The sequence below is a fragment of the Chiloscyllium plagiosum genome, chromosome 25 (genome assembly GCF_004010195.1).
Source record: "Chiloscyllium plagiosum isolate BGI_BamShark_2017 chromosome 25, ASM401019v2, whole genome shotgun sequence".
Taxonomy (NCBI): Eukaryota; Metazoa; Chordata; class Chondrichthyes; order Orectolobiformes; family Hemiscylliidae; genus Chiloscyllium; species Chiloscyllium plagiosum.
The window spans coordinates 16,533,774-16,560,924 of NC_057734.1; the positions used below are offsets into that span (position 1 = coordinate 16,533,774).

At 40.2% G+C, this 27,151-nt stretch overlaps 1 protein-coding gene across 4 annotated transcripts in view; it reads left to right on the plus strand.

The window, feature by feature from the left end:
• LOC122562605 overlaps positions 1 to 27,151 on the plus strand; it is a 230,626-nt gene that overhangs the window by 59,126 nt on the left and 144,349 nt on the right. For all 4 annotated transcript variants that reach the window (XM_043715589.1, XM_043715587.1, XM_043715585.1 and 1 more), the window contains exons 2-4: positions 10,011 to 11,997; positions 14,043 to 14,196; positions 22,387 to 25,275. In XM_043715589.1, the coding sequence (XP_043571524.1) occupies positions 10,049 to 11,997; positions 14,043 to 14,196; positions 22,387 to 25,275 (4,992 nt within the window). In that variant the 5' untranslated portion in view covers positions 10,011 to 10,048. The remainder of the gene's footprint in view (positions 1 to 10,010; positions 11,998 to 14,042; positions 14,197 to 22,386; positions 25,276 to 27,151) is intronic.

Genomic DNA, 27,151 nt, shown 5'->3' on the forward strand with positions numbered 1-27,151 from the left:
CACATGAACCCCTGTAACCTTTTCACTCTTGTACTCTATGCCCTATACAGTATCTAAAACCTAAAATGTCATTTGCCTCTTGTAGTTTTATCTATTCAAGCTTGCATTTTCTGAAAAAAAATACACATTTAAACTTCTGGCTTGTATTGTCCATCCACATATTTCTAAAACTTTTTTCATCGAATCAGTGCTCTCATTCCAATTTTTTATTCCCATAAAGTAGCATTTCATACTTATTCGCATTAACTCTTCTCTCAGCAGTCGTTTAGAACAAGAAGGATGCTTGCCCAGAGTAAGGACAGAGGACGAGTGAGTGAGAGGTTGTCAGAGACGGAGGAGAAGTCAGTGAAAGGTTAAGGAGGTGGAAAAGGGAAAGTAAAAGTCAATGGAAGAAATACAAAATCCTGAATTCACATTTGATGTTGGTAGTCAGCCTTGTGTCAGTCTGTCGCTTGTTCCCTGGTCAGAGAGACCGTGCATACCAAAGGGGAGCTTTCCCCTTGATATTACATTTTCAGGCCTTATCATCTACCCTGCTTCAAATTCAGCTGCACTTGGTGAAGCAGGGCTCACATTCCATATTAAATTCCAACTGTCCTATTACAGTCATTATGATGTGAACAGCTTACAGAAGACCATAAGGTGTAGCAGAATTAGGCCTTTCGGCCCATTGAGTCTGCTCCACCATTTGATCTGTGTACATTTCTCAATCCCATTCTCCTGCCTTCTTTCTCCCAGTAACACACAATCTCTGGTTTTAGTGCTGTTTTCAAAGGTGTAAAGGTTATAACTGGCTTTATGTGTAATGCAGTATAAATTACACTCACTCACATCCATTGTGAAGTGAAAGTTTCTCCTTTCAAAAAAGATTAAATTTTCTACTATCTATCATTTACTCGTGTGACTGCCAAACAAACTATAAATCCTTTTTCCAACCAGTATTACATATGCATGCAGAATATCAGTAAGGCTTGATGATGGTAGTGGGATTGATAAAGATGCTAAATAATAATTCTGAATCAATTAAATCTGAATTGATTCTGTCACTTATCAACAGGCTACCTGATCCCCATTTTGCCCAAAAAATCTAATATGAACTAAGGTCTCGAGAATAAGATGTGAGCTATTCCTCCGAACTGAAGCAATATGAATCAGCAAATGGAATCATTCTCAGTTTAACTCTCAGTTGACACAGTTCAAGTTTGAGCTGTTCTAGCATTTTTGTTAATTCTGCTAGTTTATTCATTAAATGAGAGTCATCACAGTTGAGCAATGTTTAGTGAATGGAATTGGAGCAAAGTTATACGAATGATTTGTAGAAAATGCTCATTTAAGATAATGACAAGTTCTGTCGGACCACAGCAGGTAATGGATCGCCTTTACACATTATTTGTTCTAACCCTGACACTCTATGTATGTGAACATAGAAGGTACTGAGTTATATGAGGGGTACCAATTTAATGCCTGGTCTCTTCAACGCTGTGTGCTGCAATTGACCTCCATGTCCTCAGGTTGAAGGGTGAACCTGGCTCAATGCTGCACCCTCAAGTCAGCTGCACAATGCAAATGAGGAATCGCTGAAGTACAGAAGATGCACTAATGTCTTTGAAACTGCATCCCAGACAGGGGATCTAAACAGCTCTTGCATTTAGCCGACTTGTACAACCTGCCTGGGTCTTCCTTGCAGCTTTTGCTAAAGTACGGTACAGAGATAGTATGGTTTCAGCTCTATACAATAGGACAGCCAGTTGTGTGGAGAGAGTAATCTAATGATCAGTGCATTTTTGTTTTGAGAAGGTGGATCCCATTTCCCTAAGTGCAGACACAATGGCCTGTATTTTATCACCAAACTGGTCTGTTTGGTTCCTGGACCATTGCCTCCTCAGTTGTTCACTGTAAGTGGAGCCCTGTTGAAATTGAGAAATATTGTCGGTAATTTGCTTATTGTTCAGAGAATTCCTGTTCATTTCCACGGGCTGTTGACTGCTTTTTAACTGAGTTGCAGGAAGCTGAAAACTCCGATTTTATTTAATATGAATGTAAATTAGATGTTTTGTTATTTCAAAATTCATGATGTAAATATCAGAGGGACGCCTGAAGGCTTCAAGCAGAGCAGATTTTATGAACGGGACACTTTCTCCATTAGTACCTAATGTGGTTTACATCACTGATTCAACTTGATGAAACCAAAAGTACAGCATGTTGTGACACAAGTGTTGACTGATTGAAAATGGAAATCTTGGTAAGGAGCCCCTTCACAGCCCCGTTCGCTTGAAGGTATTTTCAAATAAAAATAATTGCATCTGCCGATATGTACAATTTCCCAAGTTATAAGGCAATGCAGAGCCTGAATCCTTTAGTTTAGAAACATGTGCTGTATCCCATTTTAAAAGGACACACTTCAGACGCCAGTTCAAAACCGGGAGCTGCAACACTTTGTTCGCTCTGACAGTATTTTTGATCAGCTTTTTTTCTTTCTGCTGTGTTGTACATAGTCTTCAGCATGTTTTAAATGAGGGTTCAGCACAGCCTGGAGGGAGTCATTAATCATTAACGATGCTTCGTGAAACAGAAGGGTTTTTCTAATCGGGGCAAAGTACTGCGAGATCTAGAAATTTAAAAATATATAAATAGCACTGGAAATGCTCAGCGTGTGTGGAGAGAGGAACTAGGCAATTTGTGTGGAAACTTCGGCACTTTTTTTTGTTTTTAATTTTATCCCCTTCCTCTGTAGATATAGACTACACTTCCCAGATGGTTCCCTGTATAACCATTCTTCATTGTAAGTTACATGTCGTGAAAAGGTAAATAGAAGGAGCCTGTGCCCAGTTGCAATAAGCCATCACTAGTTACTAGTATCACGTGCACATAACCAAGACCTTCCAGCAGTGCAGATGATAATACAACTAACCAGTCTTAGTCAATGTATTTGTGATTCTGCTGATGGGTCATATCTGTTTCTATTTTGCGATCAGGCTTATAAACAGATAATTATAATTCATTGTATGCAAATAATTGCTGTCTACTGTTCACTCCACGCAAGCGCGCGCGCACACACAATCTCTGGCAATCGGTAACAGTTTTTCCATATTGGTTTGACCATAGGCCTTTATAAATTTCACAAACCTCCGCTCTGACGACAACAATGCCAGCAGCTCTCGTCTCTGCATTACAGACGTCCCTTGTTACCTCTTCACTTGAAACAAGAGAACCTCTTGTGCATTAACATTTCAGATTTGTTTGTGACTTATTTATCAATATACCCCTATGTGGGCTGTGCACTCACACACCGTTTAAAATGAGGAATGCCATACAAGTTCCTTCCTTTGATTTGTTAACATGCACTCAGATTCAGGAAAAGATAGAATGTAAACTAGTTTTAAGAGCTGAGAACTGCAATCATATCAAGTGTTTTGCTACTGATATACATCATGGAAATGAAACAGAATCGGTAAACCTTTTTGAGCATAGAATGTTTGTTTAAAATCTTGCCGTTGTCAATTGTTGACAACGAAATAGCCAGCAGTAATGGTGGATAATTCTTTCCTCTAACTCAGGGCACTGGGGTAAAGTTTTCACTTCAGAGAGGCAGATTGAAATAAAAGCTTGAGTTTAGGATCATTGTGTCGGTATTTGGAGAATTAATCCCAAGAAGACCACTCAGAAGAAAGACATGTATTGATACAGAATCTTCCAGTGCACTTAACTATGATATACTTTGGTAGCACAGTCACTCTTGTAATATAGGAAAGATGATTAATGCAGAGTCAATCTACCACTGACCCATCAATAAACTCACCCCACCCAAAATGGCTGGTGCTAGGCAGATTTTCATGCCATGTTGGGAGATGGCCATTAATTGCCAGCAGATTCTCATTTAGTTTCTACTGAACTTTAACCAAAGGGTGTGATGACATTTGGACTCAGTCAACAATGCACAGCTAACGTCAGGAGGTAATGAAGGGTGGTTTGCCAAACAGTGAGAACAGGTTAATAACTGCCTCTAAGAAACAGAAAAAAACTACAGCTGTTTCATCCAGGCAAATATTTTAGACATGAAAATTCAAAGGGTTAGAATCAATATTTCCAGTAAACTTCGTGGGTGTGCAGCAATCAAGAATGTGCTACATAGGGAGCAATCAGACCATGTACTGGGAAGGAAAGTTAAGTGGATCAGTGGTCAAAACATTAGAGCAATATCTGTCTCAAACTGAAGTTGCGTTGAACGTGTTATTCAACTTATTTACAAATATGAATCTTTTTGAGGAAGTTCAGACAATATTTCAAACAGAGCTTTGTCAGCATTTGTCTCGACTGACTTTTTGTATTCAAGCTATCTGCCAACATTGGAAGTCAAGGCTAGGATGTGGAACTTGGTTATTTGGGCAAAGTTCAGAAAGGTGTATATGGAACTGAGTCATTGCTCAGATAGCAACTCAACACGTCATAAAACACGGTTCAACAGGGCGGGTTTTAATTTTAACAAACTGTCTCTGTGTCATAATGCTGGCTATGTAACAGTGAAAACTATAGATTTGAATTGCCCTGATTATTTTGCACTGACGGCCATGCCCAGTCATTCCAATGCTGTAGTGACTCATGGTTCTGGTCACTGCTACTAGTACTCTACCTGCAGAGAATCTATTAACTTACCTCATGATTTGATTCTTACTGCCTTCAAAGAGCACCGGCCTTCAAAGATGTCATGATGGCAAGCTTTTATTATACGTAGGCTTTTTAAAAGGTGATTTCCATTTTGCAGGACTGGAAGAGCATCACTCAATTGGAGATCTCTGTATCACTCATCAGTATAGGTCATTCTGCTGTAACACATGTTTCTTCAATGCAAATTGGCTTTAACATGATTTAAGAATTTAGACCGTTATTTGTAAAATGCGAACTTTCCTTACCTGTACTGGCTATAGCATGATTCAGGCCCATCAGTTTAAATGATGCAGCTATTGTACAATTTTCCAATTATGCAAGAACGGCACTATTGCGTTATTTATTTTATGTGGTCAAAATTGAGATTTGTTGGAGACATTTTCTTTGTGTGTTTGAGCCTGACTTGTATGTCCACAAATGTTGCAGCCCATGTAGGAATGGGCATCTTGAAGTGGCAACATCATCACGCAGCGAGAAAGGACAATAGCAGCTAACAGAAACAAATGTGAAAAAGATTAAGAGAAACAATGTTTAGTGATTGCAGGGTAGGTCTGGGAATCAGAACCAAGCAGCTTCTATATGGTCAGGCTGATATTAGAGCTAGATTCAAGGGCTAATCCAATAGTCTATTTATAGACTCATGAAAACTGTATCTGACTATAAAAATCAGAATATTGGTGTTTAGGAGTGACCACACTTAAAAGCTTTTGAATCCAGGGATTAGTCTAACCAGCAAATTATCAATGTAACCCACTCCCACAGCTATCAGAGTCACTGTTAATGTTGTCAATACTTAACAAAGTTATCTATAGTTCCACATGTGTCAGCTTTAAAATATTTCTTTGCCATTTTAAATTTAGACATTTTTTCATTATGTGTGATTAATAACAAGGAGTCAAGAAACCATAGGGGATAGATAATGAATATGAACTCCAATTTACACAAGCTCTGCTCATTTTTTGCATTTACAGTTTTTTAAGAGGTATCTTCAATTATCAATACATGCTTCCTATGTTCCTATTCAGAAGGTGGTGAACCTTTGGCATGCTCTGCTCCTGAGTTTATGGTGGCTCAGTCATTGAGTATCTTCACAATATATATTAATGATTTAAACAAGGGAACTAAATTTAATATCTCCAAGTTTGCAGATGACCTTGAGCTGGGTGGGAAGGTGAGTTGTGAAGTGGCTGCAGAGATGCTTCACTGTAATTTGGGCAAGTTGAGATGAGCAGTTAAGTCTCTGGAGTTCATATTGTGTACAGTTCTGAGTGTTACATTATAGGAAGAGTGTGAATGCATTAGAGAGAATGCAGAAGTGGTTTCTGAGGATGATTTCAGTCTGGAGAATGGATTGAAAAAACTTGAGACAGTTCTTCTTACAGAGAAGGCTAAGAGGAGAGCAAATAGAGGTTTTCAAAATGATGCTCGATAGATACTTAGATAAAAATTACTCCCACTTGTAAAAGGAACAGGAACAAGAAGGTGTAGATGTAAGGTGATCTACACAAGATGCAAGAGGGAAGTGGGGAATAACTTTTTCACTCAGTAGTTAAAGTATGCAATGTGCTGGCTGCAGTGTTCTGGACATAGGCATTCAAGAGAACAGTGGATGATTATTTGTATAAAAATAATGTGCAAATGTTTGGGGGATAAAGAAGATTGGAATTAGGTATTGATGTTCATTTAATGAGCTGTTAACACTTCTGTGATTCTGCTCCTATATCCAATGTTGTTACAATTTCCTCTCTGAAACTGAAGTAGTACAATCACTTTGTTGCTAAATGGAATTTTTTTGATATTTTTCTCCATTTTTGGATAATGCAAGGAAGCTTTTATGAGTGTCACCCCTGAAGCATTTCTTTACGCAGTTCAATGAAATGTTATCATTGAATTATTGGTGTTTACAAACCTCTATTCCAATTAAATATTTATTAGTCATGATTAAATAGTGAAGGAAAAGCTGTAAATCTGTGTTTGCTCTTTTATAACTCAGGCCCTTGGGCCTTGCAGTGTCCAGTACAGCCCATTGCACCTTCCAGTGGAGCAGACTATGTGCCCAATATAACAGCATGAAAGCACAAAGAAGGAAGAAATTGCAGGAGGTAAGGGTTGGGGGAGAATTGGAATTTAACACATCATTACTGAAAAATCTGTAGAGAGAAAAAAAGCAATGGTTTGTGTGAAACTTGCATTTAACAGTTTAAATTTGTCATTTGGCAAGGGATCTGAGTAACTAAAACCAAGAACAGCTGTATTGTACATGAGGTTGGACTGTTTAAAATGAGAATAGTAAACTCCTTGCTGAGGTGTGAGAAAGAAAGCTGAATTAATTTGGTAAGTTGACAGAGCCTGTACTGTCTGTGCCCAAGGTAGGTGAGATGGTGGGGGAGTGAAGTGTAGACGTGAAGGAGGATTCTTTTCTGAGGTATGGCAGTTAATTTGTCAACTTTGTATCAGTGTAAAGCTTTTCTCACTTTGAAACAAAAACCGAAATTGCTGGGGAAACTCGCCACGTCAGGCAGCATCTGAGGAGAAAAAGCAGAGTTACCGTTTCCGATCCTTCTGAAGTTAGTTCAGTCCTGAGGAAGGGTCGCTGGATTTAATACGTTAACTCTGCTTTCTCTCCACAGGTGTGCCAGACCTGCTGAGTTTCTCCAACAATTTGCAGTTCTTTTTTTCTCACTTTGACCCTTTCAATGCTGTCTTGTGTTCAATCTATTCAGGTGTTGCAGATAATTTCTGATTATCAATAGTTCAAGTTGAATTTCAGTGTGCGTGCAAATTCTTATGTCATCCCTGTGGTGGTAAGTACACATTTGTAATATGGAAACCACCAACTGAACATGATGACAGGGTGACCAAGTTGGCAATTTTGGGTCAGACATGGATATAATGGCCATATTTAGCATTGGAGGAGTAGCACAGGGAGTCAACCCTTAATGAAGTTTCCCGAGGGATGAGTGGGTAAAAAACACAGCTCCCAGCTGCGTAGGACTCCCAACTCTACAAACTGAGAATTATCTACCTGGTTCAGTTCCTCATCAGTACTTTATTGACTGATCTTGGGTGAAGCAGCAGCTGAGTCATGATAATTGGCTTCAATATTGGAGGGCTAAGGAGGACGGAAAGACATTAACCAGTGTTTTCACTCATAATCCTTAACCAAAGATACCTGCTTGGGGGGGAGGGAAAGGGTGAGTGTCAAGAAAGGACAAAATCAACTGTGAGACTTTCTTGTGTTTAAGTAGCTTATTATATACATGTTTCAATGATTAAATGAGTGAATTCTGGCTGCTTGTAGAGATTAAACCTTGCATGCACTAATGAGGACGTATGCAGATATGAACTAGGAGTAGGAATAGGCTATTCAGCTTGCTCCACCATTAGATAAGATTATGGCTGACCTGATTGTGGCCTAACCTCTACTGCCTTCTCCTTGCCTATAACCTTAGACTGCCTTGTTGATCAAGAATCTATATAACCCAGCCTCAAAAATACTCCACAATCTTGCCTCCAATGTTCTCTGGGAAAAAGAATTCCACAAAATAATGACCCTCTGAGGGGAAATAAAACCTCCTTGGCTCAGTCTTAAATGAGAAACGCTTGAACTTTGAACTTTGTCCCCTTTGAACTTTGTCCTAGTCTTTGCCATTTCTCCAATCAGATGGGACCTTGCCAGAATCAAGGAAGTTTTGAAAAATTGAAACCGGTGCATCGATTACCTTTGCAGCCACCTCTTTTCAAGCCCAGGAGTTTCTCCTGCTTTATGGGGATTTTTTGTTTGAAGTTACAGTTAAATCAAGATATACACAGACAACGAAACGTCACCATTTATATCCTAGACATGAGTGTACCTGTCAATAAATTGTGGATTAAAATAGTCATTGATAAAATTTTCCATCACTAGATTAAGGAATGAAAGTACCTTACCCTACAGTGAAACTTTTCCTGTATTTCTATGATTCAGGAGAACCTTTTCGCTTTCTCGTTGAAATCCACACATGACAGTGAATAAAAAAATGATTTTGGATTCCTTTACAGTCCTATGCTTGAATCATTAATGGATTATTTTGATTTATTTGTATTACTTCTGGAAGGTGAATTCTTATTCAGATATCATTTGCTTGCAGTAAAATCATTCATGATATTGTCATCACCACAAATTTGCCGTAGATGAGCAAATCTTTAGTAATTCTTAATGTGAATCGGTTGGGTTACAACAGAACAAAAGCTACCAACACCTCCTGTTGCCTGAATTTGACTACTCCTGAGCAGTTACACAGGAGTTGAGCCAAAAGCAGATATCTCAGGCAGAACATTACTATGAACCAGTACTCATTTTTTTTCTAGGAGAAAGTGAGGACTGCAGATGCTGGAGATCAGAGCTGAAAATGTGTTGCTGGAAAAGCACAGCAGGTCAGGCAGCATCCAAGGAACAGGAGGATTGACGTTTTGGACCTATGGGCTTATGCCCAAAACGTCGATTCTCCTGTTCCTTGGATGCTGCCTGACCTGCTGCGCTTTTCCAGCAACACATTTTCAGCTCATTTTTTTTCTAACCTTGCACAACTGTTTGAAAACTGAACCTAGGAACACATGAATGTTTGAATATTCATTTTGACTAACTATTGATATGTCATGTGACGATGCTGCTCCTATAACAAGGTTACATTGACCTTGTTTTTTTTTCAGAGAGGTTGTAGATGACACAGACTCCGAAAAGTCTAAGTTGAAGGGTTTTAAGGCCAGTTTGATGATAGCTAATAGATACTGTCTCAGGCAAAAGGCTTTTACGTTTTAAAAAAAAAATGAAGAAAAGACTGGGTGGCCAGTTCTCCCAGCTCAGCTTTTCTGTGGTTTGGTTTAGTTTGTTTTTTAGCAGTAAAGTTGAGAAAGCTGCTGGACCCAAAGAAGCAGGTCCATGCTGATCTCTCTCTGACTTCTCTTATGGACAATCCTGTGTTGAATTTTACTTTTTGTGCCAAGGGGTGTTTATATGGATTGTTGCAAGTATTGGAACAGCATCATTAAGTTGGGATGATCTGTTGGGTTTTCAGAGAGATTACATTATTATGTATTCTGTTCTCTTTTGTTTGTGTTTCATTAGGTAATCTTGTAAATAAATATTGGTTTGTTTAAAACTACATGGTTTGACCAGTAACATCTCTCCTGGAATATCCACTTTACACCAGCTTAAAACAATGAACAAAGTTCGGGTCTGGGCTACTTTCTTGATATGTTTTGAGGAATCTGGTCTGGTCCACAACAGCGATCATTAGAAACCACCTTATTGATCCACAAGCAATTTACCTTCTCTCTCTCTCTCTCTCTCTCTGTTTTTGCAGGACTTGACTCTTCAGTGTTAAGCCATGCAGCACAGTGAATGACTGAAATAGAGACTGCCATGGCAACATGGGTGGAAGGGAAACCTGCCACAACCCCAAAGAATACATTGAGTGATGTGAATGAAATTGTAAATGATACAAAGTCTCCCTGGACTCATTTGAGCCCCCTTTCAGATGCAAGCAATAAAACCCTTGAACCTGTGACTCCAGTTTCTCCACATTTATTTGGTAATGATGGCAAACTGAATTATAATTTGGGTTCAGTAACCAAACCTGTAGCAGGACCAAAACCAAGGCTTACTGCAAAACCATTCTCATTGGAAAAGTCAGCAGTGCCATACACATCACTAGGGACCGCACAGGCACCTCTCACACCTCCTAAGCCTTTAAGTGTTACTTCTGCGTTAACGTCATCAGGGAAACTGGCTGCAGATACAGATAATGTAAAAGTAAGCTTCAGGAACACAGAGGCAAAACATGCAGCGAGTGGAACTGTGTTGTCAGCATCATCTTCCTTTACGCAAAAATCTTCAGTGGGGTCTGACAATAAAAGTTGGCTGAGGGCATCCAATTTCCAGGATGGCGATACGATGCCCAACTTAACTTCAACAGCAACACCAAAAACTAACAACATGGCGGTTTCTTCTTCGACCGCCACCTCAAATTCGGAAAAATCGGCAGAAGAAAAGAGTGAATGTTCTGAAACAAAACCAACGACAGTTGTCATTTTAGATACTTCTGTGCAGAAGTTAAAATCAAAGAAATCCAGTGAACGCATTAATGATGCTGAGATGTGCAGAGACAGTAGTCAGGATCAAGATTCACAAAGTACACCACAGCCTTTTAAGGTATCAAAGTCATCCATTCGCTCCAGGAAGTATAGCCCAAGTGCCACACAAGGATTTGATACACCAAAACCTGCCTCACTCTCGAGAGCTACTTCATTGGGATGTTTAGGGAAATGGGACCAGGTTACAGAGGAAGGGAAAGACAGAATGGACAAAGAAAAGGATAATACTGAAAACCCATCTTCACCCAGGCTCCATTTAAAGAAACCTGGACTATTTTCTACTTGGCTTCCAGAAACCACAGATGACCAGAAATCAGACAGCGCCATAAAACAAGATGAAAAGCCTTTTAGTGTTGAAAAACCTTGGCTTAAAAAGCCCAGGCCTCTGTCAATGGGCCTCACGGCCAGATTTGAAACCTTGGCTCACAAGAGAAATAGTCCCCCATCGGTGGACATGAAAGAAAATGTCCCCATTATTAAAGCTAATAGTGCTGTCGCCTCAGATACCAGCCATTGTGCAGGAGTTGAACAGGAAGAGTCAGCAACAGTGGCGGAAAAGTGCCAGGCTTCAGCTTCTCCAAATGACCATGAGGACAAGGCAAATAGCTGCACTCTTCTGGCGAAAAACAAGTTTGATAAAAGCCCAAAGATGGATATGAGTGAAAAAAATATCAAGGCACTCCCTTTGTGTGACAGGAACAGCAAAGAGAAAGTTACTTCCGTGGAAAGAAAGATTGCATGGGAAAGTGACCCTACTGACATCACTGTGGGTCAGGAGCAAGAGGAAAAGGAAGGAAAAATATTTACTACCTCATTAAAAACTGACAAGGAGAAGTTAGAACCTGACCATGAGCAATTTACAACATGGAAAGATAAGGAGTTGAATAAAGAATGTTCTGATCTGAAACAAACTTCAAAAGATGAAATATCACCTTTGGGCTCAGATGATCGAGGAAGTAAAATTTCTGGTGGGATAATTAAAAGGTGCATAAATCTCCTCTTAGATTCTGCTGGTGGGAACACAGCAAAAACAGACTGTCTGCAGTCTACCACTGAGATAGAAAAGATAGATGTTCCTGTCAGACAGCGAATCCAAAACTTCACCTCAGAGAACAATGAATCCAAACAGGACCAACTCCAGGGTTCCCAAAGACAATCATTTAAGCCAAGACCTCTGTCTTCAGATATAACCAAAAGGTTTGTGGAGCTTAAAATCTTTTAAGTGTTTGATGTTAAGTATATGTTTTTTTAAAGTTCCAAGTGGTCATTTTCACTTGTTTTATCATGTGCCCAGTTAATGTTATGACCGATAACCACTCAAATTGTTGTGTTGATAACTCAACAATTCCTATCATGAAAAACAAAAACAACTCAAGAGAATAAATTTATCTGAATCTATTAGGCAGACTATGCTGGTGGAGGGTTGCTATTCAGATTGGAGGCTTGTGACCAGTGGTGTGGCCACAAGGATCAGTGCTAGGTCCACTACTTTTCAACATTTATATAATTTGGATGTGAACATAGGAGGTATAGTTAGTAAGTTTGCAGATGACATCAAAATTGGAGGTGAAGTGGACAGCAAAGAAAGATACCAGTTCAACTGGATCTTGATCGGATGGGCCAGTGGACTGAGGAGTGGCAGGTGGAGTTTAATTTCGATAAATATGAGATGCTTGCATTTTGGAAAAGAAAATCGGAGCAAAACTCATACACTTAATGGTGTATGCTAAACAAAGAGACCTTGGCGTGCAGGTTCGTAGTTCCTTGAAAGTAAAGTCGCAGGTAGATAGGACAGTGAAAAAGGCGTTTGGTATGCTTTCCTTTATTGGCCAGAGTATTGAGTATAGGAGTTGGGAGGTCATGTTGCAGCTGTACAAGACATTGGTTAGGCCAATGTTGCATGCAATTCTGGAAAGATGCTGTGAAAGGGTTCAGAAAAGATTTACAAGGCTGTTTCCAGAGTTGGAGGATTTGAGCTGTAGGGAGAGGCTGAACAGGCTGGGGCTGTTTCCTCTGGACCATTGAAGGCTGAGAGGTGACCTTATAGAGGTTTATAAAATCATGAAGGTCATGGATAGGATAAATAGACAAGGTCTTTTCTCTGGGTGGCAGAGTCCAGAGCTAAAGGGCATAGATTAGGGGGAAAGATGTGCAAGGGACCTGAAGGAAAACTTCTTCATGCAGAGGGTGTTGGAATGAGCTGCCAGAGGTGGTGGTGGAGGCTGCTACAATTACAGCATTTAGAAGGCATCTGGATGGGTATATGAATAGGATGAGTTGAGAGATATGGGCTAAGTGCTGACAAGTGGGATTTGATCAGATTAGGATATCTGGTCAGCATAGATGAGCTGGACTTAAAGGTCTGTTTCCGTGCTGTACATCTCCATGACTCTATAATTGCTGTGATGTGCTGAATTATATCAGGGAGCCATCTAGAGCTCAGATAGCAAAATGCAGTTATAGTTTCCAGTATCTCAGCTTTTTCATCAATTTTCGTTAATGTGACTTCAAGGCGTATGAGTATGGCTCTTTGGTGACTAAACAATAATTTACTCACTGCCTTTTGTTATAATAGTACATCTAACACTAGGACTTCACAGTATTGGGAAATCCCAGCAAGTGCATGCTATTCTGTTCCATGGCCAGCACTTTCACCTATCAATGAACCATTGAATCCCTACAGTGTGGAAACAGGCCATTTAGCCCATTGAATCACACCGACCTGCTGAAGAGCATCCCACCCAGACCCAACTCCCGACTGCATAACCCTGCAATTCCCATAGCTGATCCACACACATAGTTTAGCACAGCCAATCCATCTAACCTGCAGACCTTTGGACTGTGGGAGGAAACTGAAGCATCCAGAGGAAACCCACGCAGACACAGAGAGAATGTACAAACTCCACACAGACAGTCGCCTGAGGGTGGAAACGAACCCAGGACCCTAATGCTATGCGGCAGCAGTGCTAACCACTGAGCCAGTGAACAGAGTTAGTGAAAAGGAGACCGTGTGATCATTTATATGTCCATGATAATGCAGACAAGCTAAAACACTTGATCCAGATTTACGAAAATATTTCACAACATTACTGAGTTAGCTATTTTCGCCAATCAGGAAAAAGATGTCTCCTTTTTATTGCCCGTTGTGCTTTATATTTAAAAGGCTATTTTGTCAAAGTTAATTTTTTTCAAGTTTAAAAGCATGTAAAGTTGTTTGATGTCCTAAACAAACATCCCAACAGGTTTGAGAGTCGAGTCATTGGCGATGAAGGTCATCGTGAGAAGCAGATGGATATGACTGCCTCTTCATCTCCAGAACAATCGATCTTGCAAAACCCTCAAGAACATGGCGGGAGGGAGAGCCTAGGAAAAGAAATTGAAGATCAAACAGATGAGGTAATGACTTCCACTCATTTCAACAAAGATTTTGCTTTTCATTTGACTGCTATTCCAAAGTAAACCTCGTCCTGCATGATTAAAACAAAAGTCTTTAGTTTGGTGGAGAGACATTGATGCTGCCTAACACTAAACAAAGAGTTTTATTTAAAGTGTGGACTCATGTGAAACCCATTATTCGGTCACGAAAAAAATATCAACAGAACAAAGAATCTTAACAACAGCAATCAGTAGCAATCTATGGAGATTTCTGCAGCATTGCTCACTTAGATTAAAAGTGTTTCTATTAATATTCTGGTTAAAGTGGAAGATCTACTTGATGACTGATTACTGGATCCGATTAAAAGTTCAATTCCTGAGCCTTGAAGGATGGGCTGGTGCAGATATAACCAATTGCTTAGTAATTCAGCATACTGAACAATTGTTACACTTTAATTTCTCATGCCTGGGATGTTTGTTGCTTCATGAATGATCAAAAACTGTAATTTAAATAATAGATCTTGCAGTTTCCATACAGTATATCGGTAATAAATTTGAACACCAGATTGGAAGTGTTAATTGAAGTTAGGATCACAAAAAGCCGTCATTGTTAGAAGAGCAAGTCTACTAGTTTAGGTAAGAGAGATATTTGATGACGTGGTGTAAATTGTGGCTGAGTTGGTATAATGTTGTGATTTGGAGATGGCAGTGTTGGACTGGGGTATACAAAGTTAAAATTCACACAACACGAGGTTATAGTCCAACAAGTTTAATTGGAAGCACTAGCTTTCGGAGCGCTGCTGATGAAGGAGCAGCGCTCCGAAAGCTAGTACTTCCAAAAAAACCTGTTGGGCTATAATCTGGTGTTATGTGATTTTTAATAGTATAATGTTGGCCCTTGTTAGGAGCAATGGGCTCAAGTTTCATTCCAGATCCCAGTGTGTTCCTGAGAGAGTTTGAAAGGGCATGCCTGAACAGGGAGTTAAACCCTGGACCCTCAGGTTAAAAGTGATGGTCTACTGACTGAGCTACCCAGAGAGTGGTGCATTTTCAGATGTGCTATCTTCTAGAGATGTTAAATTAGGTGCAATGCACTATTTTAAGGATGAGCAGTAAAGTTATCTCCTGATGTTCTGTTAAATATTTATCTGTTGATTGACATCACTAAAAATAAACAATTTGGTCGTTTTCACATTGCTGTGTGCAAACTAGCTGTCATATGTCCTATATTACAATAGTGACTACTGTTCAAAAAAAATTACGTTGTTAGCTGTGAAGGGCTTTGGGACATCCTGAGGTCACAAAGATGTTACATAAATGCTAGTCTTTCCATATGAATAGTGTTTATTCCAGACCTTAAAGAAAGAGGACTAAATCCACTACTTAATGTGAAAATGGATTTGACAGATCTAAATGATTCAAAGTTACTTTATTATTTGTGCTGAATCAGTTGCCTGGGTAGTGGTTAGTGCAATTAGTCATTGTGCCTTGAGGCTGGGGTGGGGGGGGATGGAGTTTCTGCTCGTGATAACTTATCTGGTGAGTTCAGTTGGAAAGTGATCGAGGAAACATCAGCCAGCAAGAATAACCTAATTAAATCACCAATAGATCAGCATCTTTAAACAGATTTTTCTTTACCTAAGAAAATCAATTGCCAATCTATTGCTTGATCTCTGAAGATTATGGGATATAGTTTCCTGGGAACTCTTATTACCCATTGTCTAATTTCTGCCCCCACCTCACCTTTCACACCCCTAACAAATCCTTCAGTGAAAACAAAGCAATCTAATTTTCAAAAATGTATTCAAAGGATAGAAGCCTCGCCTGCCCAGCCCTAAATGTCTATATCTCAGGAGAGTACAATCCTGGATACAATGTAGTGAGAGGAAGAGAGAGATTATACTTCTAAGCTAACATAAATGACAGCAACAATGTCTAGCTAATTAGAAGTCTTGTGCAGTGTATCATTTGAGCGTATCAACCTTTGAGAAACACAGCAGCATTTCTCTTCAGCATGTATGAAAGCTTGGGATGTCACATCTCTCAACAATTTGGAACAAAGAATTTACATCTATGTAGCATCTTTTATATTTTTTGGCTTCCAGAATCAACACATTTCTTTTGGACCTGTAGTCAGTGACATTGTGTTGACAGCTGACAGCTAGTTCATGCACATGAAAAACAGTTGATCAAATAAAAAGCTATTAATTTGGTTTGGTGGGGGGATAAATATTATTTGCAATACTTAAAAGAACTTTGATTTTCAATATTTTTGAGTAGTCGCTACCTTCATGCCTTAACTCTGTATCCTCACGGTAGGATTCACTGTCCCTCCTGCACCCTGCTGTTATGAACACATTCTCAAGATGAACCAAACAGTTTTTTAAACTTATGGCCCCTGTTATCAGTTTTCCTTTCTCCCTGGCATGCTATCATCCATCTCTTTGTCTGCTTGACTGTTATTCTGTCTCTCTCTGGGTTCCATCTTGGCCTATCCACTCATCCCCTGTGTTCAGCACATCAGTGATTCCATCCATCACTTTGCTGATGATCAAGAGTAGACTGATGGGGAACTAATTAGCCACGTTGGTATTTTTTCTGCTGTTTGTGTTCAGAACTTATCTGAGCAATTGTCCTCATTATTGGGTAGATGCAGCTGTTGCATTTTACTGGAGCAGCTTGGTTAAGGACACGGCTAGCTTTGGAGCACACCTCTTCAGTAATCTTGCCAAAATGTTGTGATAGCTCCTTGCCTTTGCAATATAGAGTGTCTTCATCCGTTTCTTGATATCACATAAGATGGATTGAATTGGCTGAAGACTGGAAGCTGAAACAAAGTGTAAACCTGAGAGTTAGGTGTATAAGGGAGGTTGTGTGATGGAGATGGAGGGGTTCCTTTCTTTATTGAACTTGTGTCAGCCTCTTGGAGAGCAGGAGTTGTAAAACAGCATAAGAAGGGGCAAAGAGGCAAGGGGAATTCAGCTTTCCACAATGAGAACGTTATACAGTTGGGAAGGAAATTACAAAGCAGAATCTCAACAGCATAATCTCAGAATTACTCATAGTATCATGTGTTAGTGAAAATAGGAATAAGAGGACTGATCGATTGAACACATGGTTGAAGAAGTGGCAGCAAGGTGCCTCAGTGGTTAGCACTGCTGCCTCACAGCACCAGGGACCCAGGTTCGATTCCAACCTCGGGTGACGGTCTGTATGGAGTTTGTAAATTGTCCCTGTGTCTGCGTGGGTTTCCTCCCACAATCCAAACATCTGCAAGGTCAGGTGAATTGACCATGCTAAATTGCTGATAGTGTTAGGTACGTCAGTTAGGGGTAAATGTAGAGGAATGGGTCTGTGTGGGTTACTCTTCGGAGGGTTGGTGTGAACTTGTTGGGAAAAAAAGGCCTGTTTCCACACTGTAGGGAATCAAATCTAATTACTATAGGAGAGAGTGGCTGATAAGACCTGGTACAGACTGAATGTATTACATTTCATGGGAGCAGGACTGAGCATCACATGGAAATTAGCGAGTCCTGTTGGACTGAGTTTAAAGTTTGTTGTGACTTTCGAGCGATTGATACAACTGAGTGGTTTGCTGGGCTAATTCAGAGGGCAGTTTGCTTTGGCCCAGGAGTTACATGCAGGCCAGACCAGGTAAGGATGGCAGACTTCCTTCCCTAAAAGACATTAGTGAACCAGATGGGTTTTTCCACCAATTGACAATGGTTTCGTGGTCATCAGTCAGCTCTTAATTCCAGAATTTTAAAAATTAAATTGAAATTTCAGCATCTGCTGGAGCAGGATTCGATCCCAGGTCCCCAGAACATCATTGTGGGTTTCTGGATTAATAGTTCAGTGATAGTAGCACAGAGCTCTACCTCTCTACCAGCATTTTGGATCAACCCACAGCAAGTGGGCTGCAACGATTCAAGAAGGCAGCTCATCACTACCTTCTGAAGGGCAAATAGGGATAGGCTATCAATGTTGGCCAGTCAGCAACACCCAAGTCGCACAAATGAACAAAAAAAATGTTAAAAAACAGCTGTCAGGAGGAATGGTAACCTGACTGGTAACTCAAATTGGAAACAAGTATAGGTAACAGGAAGGTTAAAGGTCAAGTAAAATGAGAAAGCAGGCAAATCAACAGAAAGCATCAACTAAGCTCAATGCAGAACAATGACAAAAAGACAAAATTAAGGGGACTTTATATGAAAGTACACAGCTTTCATGACAACAAAAATGATTTAAGGCCAAAAAATGGAGGTACATGGGAATGATCTAATTGTCAGTACAAAAACAACGGGTGACCAAGACTGGGAACTATATAGTCAAGTATATTCAACATGTAGGAATCTTGGGATAAGAGACAACGGAGGTGGTGTTGTACTGATAATACGGGATGGAATCAAGACTTTAAGGGAGGATATCAAATCAGAAGAATAAATGTGGAATTTGAGTGGATTTGTTTCTATGTCACAATAGAGAGAGCATAGTAATAATCAGGAAATTAAAAGATTCTGTTGCCTGGGATAATACAGGAATCATGGGCGACTTTAATCTGCAAGTCTAATTATATTATCATCCGGAAAGAGTGAACGAGTACTAAAGTGGTGCAGGATGAGTTTCTGGAGTGTGTTAGGGATGGTTTTCGAGAGCAAAATGTTGAGGAACTGACTTTTTTAGATCTTGTGTAATGAGAAAAGACAAATCAATAATCTTGTTGTAAAAGACCCTTCAGGGATGTGTGACGATAACATGGCAGAAGTTTACATTGTCTGAAAATAAGGTAGTTCAATCTGTAGTCAGGAGGCCAATTTTGAGCAAAGGAAATTTTGATGCTATGAGGGGCAAATTGCCTAAGGTGAATTGGGAAAATATATGAAAGGGCATTCCAGTATAAAAGGGTGTGTTAAGTTTTCTCACAACAGGATTTAATTACAGGAGGAGCAAAGTCTTGCTTTAGTTCTACAGAATCATGACTAGATCCTGTCTGGAGTAATGTTTGCAATTTTGGTCGCTTTGCTTAGGATTGATGTTATTGCTATTGACAAAGTTCATCAGACTTGCCTGGAATGGCATGATTATCCTATGATGTGGAGGAGCTGGTGTTGGACTGGGGTTGACAAAGTTAAAAATGAGGAGAAAGTGAGGACTGCAGATTCTGGAGATCAGAGTCAAAAATGTAGTGCTGGAAAAGCACAGTTAGTCAGGCAACATCCGAGGAGCAGGAGAGTCAACATTTGAGCCAATGCCCTTCATCAGGAAAGTTAAAAATCAGGCAACACCAGGTTATCGTGCAACAGGTTTATTTGGAAGCACTAGCTTTTGGAGCGCTGCTCCTTAATCAGGTAGCTGTGGGACAGGATTATAAAACAGAACTTTTAGCAAAAGATTACAGTGTCCTGCATCTGAAATGATATATTGAACAAACCGAGGTTGCTGTTAAGTCTTTCATCTTTTAGAATGGGTTGCAGGTTTAGGTTCATTATTATGTAAATTGCAAAACATCTTTTGAGTCACATTCTCAAGATAACGTCAGGCTTTTTTAAAAAGGTGACTGCTCAGCCAATGCATTAAAGACGTGAGGTTAGAGTCCGTCTGTATCCCAATCTTGAATCAGACTGGTTCTATTTCCAAGGTAGGAATTTATAAAATATTACATGGATTGACTGCCTGCAGGCTGTGCACTTTTTAATCAAAATAGAATGTATCTGCAAATGCAAATTCACCCCATACACTTATATATGTGTGTATGTGCATGTGAGAGAGAGAGAGAGAGAGTGAGAGTGCGCATGATAGAGTGCGTGTTTGCATGTGTGCATGCTTGGTAAAGTGTGAGTGTGATGGAGTATAAGCCTGTGAGTATGAGAGAGGGTCTGCATAAGTGTGTGAGTATGTAAGAGTGTATGTGTATGTGAGAGTGTATAATGTGGTGAGGTTACCTGTAGTGCGATATGAACCCAAGATTGGGTTACAGACAGACTGTAACCTCAAACCTTTAATGCTTTGTCTACTGCTTTGCCTTTTTTATAAAACCTTGTCATCTCAAGAATGTGACTTAAAAGAAGTTCTGGGATTTACATATTAATTAACTGAAACCTGCAACCCATTCTAAAAGATGAAAGACTTAACAGCAATCTAGGGTTGTTCAATACAGAGGAATCTTGAATTATCCGAAAGTCAATTATCCAAATTTTGGATTATCTGAACAAGATTGCAAGGTCCCAATGCTTGACTGAACTGTGTTATCCGAACATTCAATTATCTGAACAAATTACTCCCCGCCCGTGCTTTGACAAAGGGTCAGTTAGACTCGAAACGTCAGCTCTTTTCTCTCCTTACAGATGCTGCCAGACCTGCTGAGATTTTCCAGCATTTTCTCTTTCAGTTTCAGATTCCAGCATCTGCAGTAATTTGCTTTTATTTTGGGCGGCACAGTGGCACAGTGGTTAGCACTGCTGCCTCACAGCGCCAGAGACCTGGGTTCAATTCCCGCCTCCGGCGACTCTCTGTGTGGAGTTTGCACATTCTCCCCGTGACTGCATGGGTTTCCTCCCGGTGCTCCGGTTTCCTCCCATAGTCCAAAAATGTGCAGATTAGGTGAATTGGCCATGCTAAATTGCCTGTAGTGTTAGGTGAAGGGGTAAATGTAGGGGAATTGGTCTGGGTGGGTTGCGCTTCGACGGGTCGGTGTGGACTTGTTGGGCCGAAGGGCCTGTTTCCACACTGTAAGTAATCTAATTTGGATAATGGAGGTTCCTCTGTATATCATTTCAGTTGCATGACACTGTAATCTTTTGCTATAAATCCTGTGTCTCATGATCCTGTCCCACAACCACCTGATGAAGGAGCAGTTGTTGTGTGATTTTTAACTATGACTATCCTATGACGAGATATTGGGCTATATTCACTATAGGTGGGAGCTGACTTGGATAGTGTCTCTGTTTTTTTAGAAAGGCCTGTTATGTTGCTAGCAAGAGGTAAATCCGAGGATTAGCATAATTGAGAAAACAGCAAAAGAGGACAAAGAAACTAATAAGGGAAAATTGAATATGAATGTAGACTAGCAAAAAAAAGAGTATTGTAAAAGCTTCCATAGGTATGTAAAAATGAAAAGTTTAGTTAAGGCAAGTGTCAGTCCATTACAGACAGGAGCATGTGAATTTCTAACTGGGAATAGAGAAATGGCAGAGAAACTAAATCATTACTTTGAGTTTTCAATGAGGAAGGTATAAAAAATTTCCCAGAACAAAAAACCTAAGTGACTAGGGAGAATGAGGAAATGATGGAAATTAGTATTGGTAAGAGTGTTGTGTTTGAGAAATGAATGGACTGAAGATTGATTAGCTCCTGGCATCTAATAATCCACATCCCAGAGTGTTGAAATTGGTAGCTCTGGAGATATTGGATGTACTGATGACTATTTTCCAAAATTCTTTAGATTACCCACAATCCAAAGATGTGCAGGTTAGGTGAATTGGTTGTGCTAAATTGCCCATAGTGTTCAGGGATGCATAGGTTAGGTGCATTAGTCAGGGATAAATATAGGATAATAGGGTAGGGGAATGGTCTGAGTGGGTTATTCTTTGGAGGGTCAGTGTGGACTTGTTGGGCCAAAGGGCCTGTTTCCACACTGTAGGATTTCTAGGATTCTCTAATTCTGTGATTTCAGAATGGCTACTACAGTTAGAAGGTAACAATATCACCTCATTGTTTAAGAAGGGATGGAGAGAGAGAGATTTATTTTTGATTTTAAAGGTATAAAGACATATTGGGGGAAAAAGCGAGAATGTGGCATGAGTGCAGGGGATCAGCCATGATTCTGTTGAATGGCAGGGCAGGCACGGAGGGCCAATTGGCTCACTCCTGCTCCTAATTTATATGTTACATGCCCATTTCTTGGGACCAAAGCAGATGATCTTTCACTTTGCACAGTTCATTGTCTATCTACAAGACTGACTCTGGATATACAGATCTCCAGTCCTTCATCTGAGTAACTTGTCAATACAGTTAACGGCTGAGGCCTGACACAGACTATTAGTCACATCTTGTAGACTGGAATGTATACCCCTTATCCTTAATCTCAGGTTTTTACCCCCTAATCAATTTGCAATTCAAACTTGCAGGTCCTTTCCAGTGCTTTATTTTGTGAACAGTCTTTTATGTAGAAACTTGTCAAATGCTGAACTGCTCTTTTTTGTGTCTTTTTAGAGAAAGACTGAAGAGCACTTGATGGACACTGCCACTGAATTTAGATGGAGCAGACGTCAGTCAGTGAAGAAAGTGAGCCAAGCCTTTGATAACCTTGCCACAGGTGAAACTCACTCTCAGAAAATGAGCAGGAGAAACACCTTCAACAGGAAGGACAAGGTGATGGAGAGACAAATAAATGACAGCAGTGAGTCTGCGAGTATTACCTCAATGCCCAAGGTTGGCACACAGAGTTTAGGTGAACAGAAAATAATCACCACATCTATGGACACTGACTTATGCATAAAAACAGTAAGAGTCTCTGTTCTTGAAAATGAGATCCAGCGTCACAAAGTACCAGAGGGTTTACATTCAGAAGAACCCATCCAATCCTTCAATAAAAGCAAGAGATCAGAGCAAGTTGCTCAGCCTGAGCTGAAGAATTACACGACATTGAAAATAACATCGGAGGTGATGTGTAATGATACAGAGACCAATAAAATGAAGCTTTTTGAGCTTGAAGCCACAGCCTTAGGGGAGCAAAGAAAGACTCATTTTAAATCTGGGGAAGAAAATATTTCCAGGTTTTCAGTAAATGCTCCTCCTTCTTCAAAAGTTGCTGCAAAAAATATTTCTGGCTTGTTATTACCCACAGCTAAAATTGACGTCTGGCAAGATACAAATGAGAAAGCAGTCAGTGCCCTCCCTTCAACAACTGAAGGCAAAGTTTCAACCCACCGCACAAGGAAGTCACATTCTGTGGTGAGCCAACCTAAACTCGAAGGGGATGTTTCTGGTGCAAGGGGATATTGGAATCGGACACTTCTAGTTGAGAACAGTTCAACCCTAGAGATACCACCAACGGCACCAAATTCTGAAACGAAAGTAGCTGAGGCGCTGAACAGCATTCAACATCAGTCATCTCCTATTGAGTTACGATCCACCGGAGTGGACTCAGATAAAGGTGGAAAGAAGAATATTAAAAAGATTCAGCACAATTCCCATCAGAACACAGAACCCGTACTTATATCAAAAGACAGCTTTAAAGAATTTGGTTTGAAAAAGGACAATGAAGCCACCAACCAGGAACACCTATCCTCGGCTGGGACCATTGATGTGAAAGATGCAAAAGACAGGAATGAAGTAGAAGGATGTAAAGGAGCAAGAAGGTTGCAACAAGATGGTGGAACTAAAGAATTCAGTGGGAAAGTCCACCTAAAGGAAGGGAGAGATAAGAGAAAGAAAAAGACGTATTTGGAGCCCAACCCCAAATCCAATCCATCAGACCATATCTCTGATTGTTCACCTGGGCCGAGTTATTCAAAACACAGATATACATCTGAACTACTGCCTGTTCCTGACAGTCAGTTGGTTGATAGACTAAAAGATGTATCCCCTGAAGAGAACCTTAAAAGTCACCCTAAGTCGTTCGCTCCAGACAAACCAAAAACAACCCTTTTGACTGATGCGTTCCTGGACATGCCATGGACAAATGGAGATAGTAATTCTTCAAAGACAAGCCATGTAACACCAAGCACAAAAGACCCTAAAATAGCAGAGTTTGAGAAGTTAAGAAAGAATAAGGTTACTTCACGTCATAGCAGGCATACTATATTAGACCTTGATACTTTGATGGCAGAGTGGGGGAAAGAAATGACTAAAAGCGAGAATGAAGAATCAAAGTTTTCTCTTTGTCATGATAAAAGGTATAATGACCATTGCAGTCCTTTGGTGAATAGTCCTTATGTGTCCAGTCCTTATGATGAGCAATCATCCAAAAAGATGACAAAATCTATCAATCAGGACACTGAAATATTATCCTCATCAGATAAAAACAAAGATATTGCTGAAGTGCTAAATAAAAAACACCCGCAACGTAATAGTGTCTTAGACATTGATGCATTGATGGTTCAGTATAGAAACAGAAAGCCTGTAGACCTGGCTCAAGAGTCCAGCTTTTCAAAGCGAAATGAAGGAAAATCTCCAACTGTGAAAATTCAGAAGAGCTTGTCGTTTACATCTCGTGAAGCAAAAACTTATAAGAAAACTGATAGAATAAAGGGCCATTGTGATGAAGAAATTAAAAAGGATGTATATGATGGTATGCCTGCTAATGTCAAGAGACCATCCAAGGATGAGAGATGGAAGAGCACTCCATCTTTGGTCTATAATGAATATGATAAATTGGAAAACAGTGATCTTGGTTCAAATGATCAGAAGTCGGAGGGAAAGCGAATCCATGAAGTGGATACTTTGACCAGCACGCATATCAGTTTAAACAGGTGGCCTAAGCATGACAAAAAGAAAAGCAGACCATCCTCCACCTATATAAAGCATGGGGAAATGGAACAGGCTGAGGCTCTGACAGATGGACTAAAATCTGATAGCAGAGAGAAGGGAAAACTCCGAGAGGGAGATCAGAGTGGTCCAAAGCCAAGGCACAGAAAAAACAGGAGTGAAGAAAGAAAGTTCGAAATAACCCCCATTGAGAAAGAAGGTTTGCCTCAAGTGTTTGATGGTAATAACGCTGACAGTAAAACTGGTATCTTGGATTATTTGACCAGATCAAAGAGGTTGGCTCACAATTCATCGCGCCATATTTTGGAGAAGGAAAAGTACGTGGAGATGTTAGTTGATGATGAGCTGGGTCCAACAGTAGGAAATAGACCAGCAGTCCGTAAAGAAGATTCTGAACAGAAATCTCCTCAGGCCAAGAATGAGTTTTCAAAAGACCCGAAACAATTAGTCCCAGAGCATATGATGTCAAGGCTTTTGGAAAGTTGCGAGCAGATGCGAAAGGCAGTCGATAGTCTGATTATGAATCAGGAAGGAACATCAAAGTTCAGACGCCATGAAGGAAAAGAGAGCTACTCAACTGGGGAAACCCGAAGCCGAGTCTCAGAAACCGTGGTATGTACAATGCTGTCAATGAGAGAGGAAAAAGTGGTGAGCAACGTTGATTGAGAGACTGAAAAAGTAATTGTCTGTGCAAAGCAAGCAGCTAAATCCATTACTATAATACAATCAGTTGAAAGAAAAGATTAAGTGGAGATATGTAAAGGTGTTCAAAGTCTTGAGGGATTGAGTCAGCGAGATAGGGAAAGACTGTTGCAGATGATGGAACAATTGAGAACCAGAGGGCACCAATTTAATGTGATTGGAAAAAGAAGCAGTTATTATAATACGAGGATGAATTGTATTAGCAGTGAGCGGTTAGGATTTGCTTGAGAGTGGTGGAGCCGATTCATCCTTGGCTTCCAAAAGGAAATTGGAGAGTTATCTGATGTGAAGAGAAAATGCAGGGCTACTGGAAAATGGTAAGGGAGTGGGAGAAGTGGCACAAATGAGCCGAAATGTTTCCTTCTATGCTGTAACCATTCTATGATTAGAATGGAGAACACAGTATAGCAAGGAACCGGCTCTTTGGCCCACCATGTCTGCACCAAACACAATGCTGTTTTAAACTAATTGCATCTGGCTTCACATGGCCGGTATCCTTCTATTCTCTGCCTGTTCATGTGTCTGTCTGAATGTCTCTTAAATATACTATTGTATCTGCTTCTACCACCTCCCCAGTCAACGCATTTGGGGCATTTACCACCCTCTGTGTAAAACACATTGTTGCACACATCTCCTTTAAACATTTCCCTTCACTCCTTTACACCTATGCCCTTAGTTTTTGACATTTCCACCATAGGGAAAGCGACCCCAACTGTCCATGCATCTCATAATTTTATAAACTTCTTTCAGATTGCCCCTCAGCCTCCGACGCTCTAATGAAAGCAATCCAAGTTTGTCCAGGCTTTCCTGATAGCTAATATGCTCCAATCCAGACAACATCCTGGTTAACCTCTTCTACACCCTCCACAAAGCCTCCACATCCTTCCAATAGTGTTGCAACCAGACCCAGGCATGGTACTCTAAATATGGCCTGACCAAAGTCTTGTACAGTTGCTCCCTGACTTGCCAACTTTGATACTCGATGCCCTGACTGATGATAGGTGTGCTATGTGTTTTCATTACCACCTTATTCACTTGTGATTCTGTAAGAGGCCATTGATTCTTTTCAGCAATTGCAATACTATTTTTGTATTGTCTAAGGCTATGTCTAATTACGTGACTGCTATGAAATTTAATTATCTACCTTATTCACCTAAATGGGTATAAATAAATTTAAAGTCTTGCAAATGGCTAGATTGTCTAGGAGTCCCACTGTTTACAGTGAGGGCTTGGTCTGCCGTGTGGTTCTGGTTAGATTATGCTGTAGTTCCAGAATAATGTGCTCTGATATTTGCATTATGGAAAAATCCTAACTTGAATTCTATGATATTGTTGCAACTTGGAATATGTTACCCTCAGGCTATAAGCAGCTTTTATGTATTTCTTTCCTCTTCATTCCATGTACTTATTGTCCAAGGCTCATTGTGGCTTATGCCACATATTAAATCTGGGGCAAGATGAGGAAATAAACTCCAAGATCCTTTTAGCCTGCAGGGGAATTGAATCTGCACTGTTTTATATTATTTAGCACTACACTGAGCGAACTGACCCACACTTTATCTATTTTATTTCCAAATTATTTCTGCGTGCCCTGCTGCATTACTTAGAGTCATAGAGATGTACAGCATGGAAATAGACCCTTCGGTCCAACCTGTCCACACCGACCAGATATCCCAACCCAATCTAGTCCCACCTGCCAGCACCCGCCCCATATCCCTCCAAACCCTTCCTATTCATATACCCATCCAAATGCCTTTTAAATGTTGCAATTGTACTAGCCTCCACC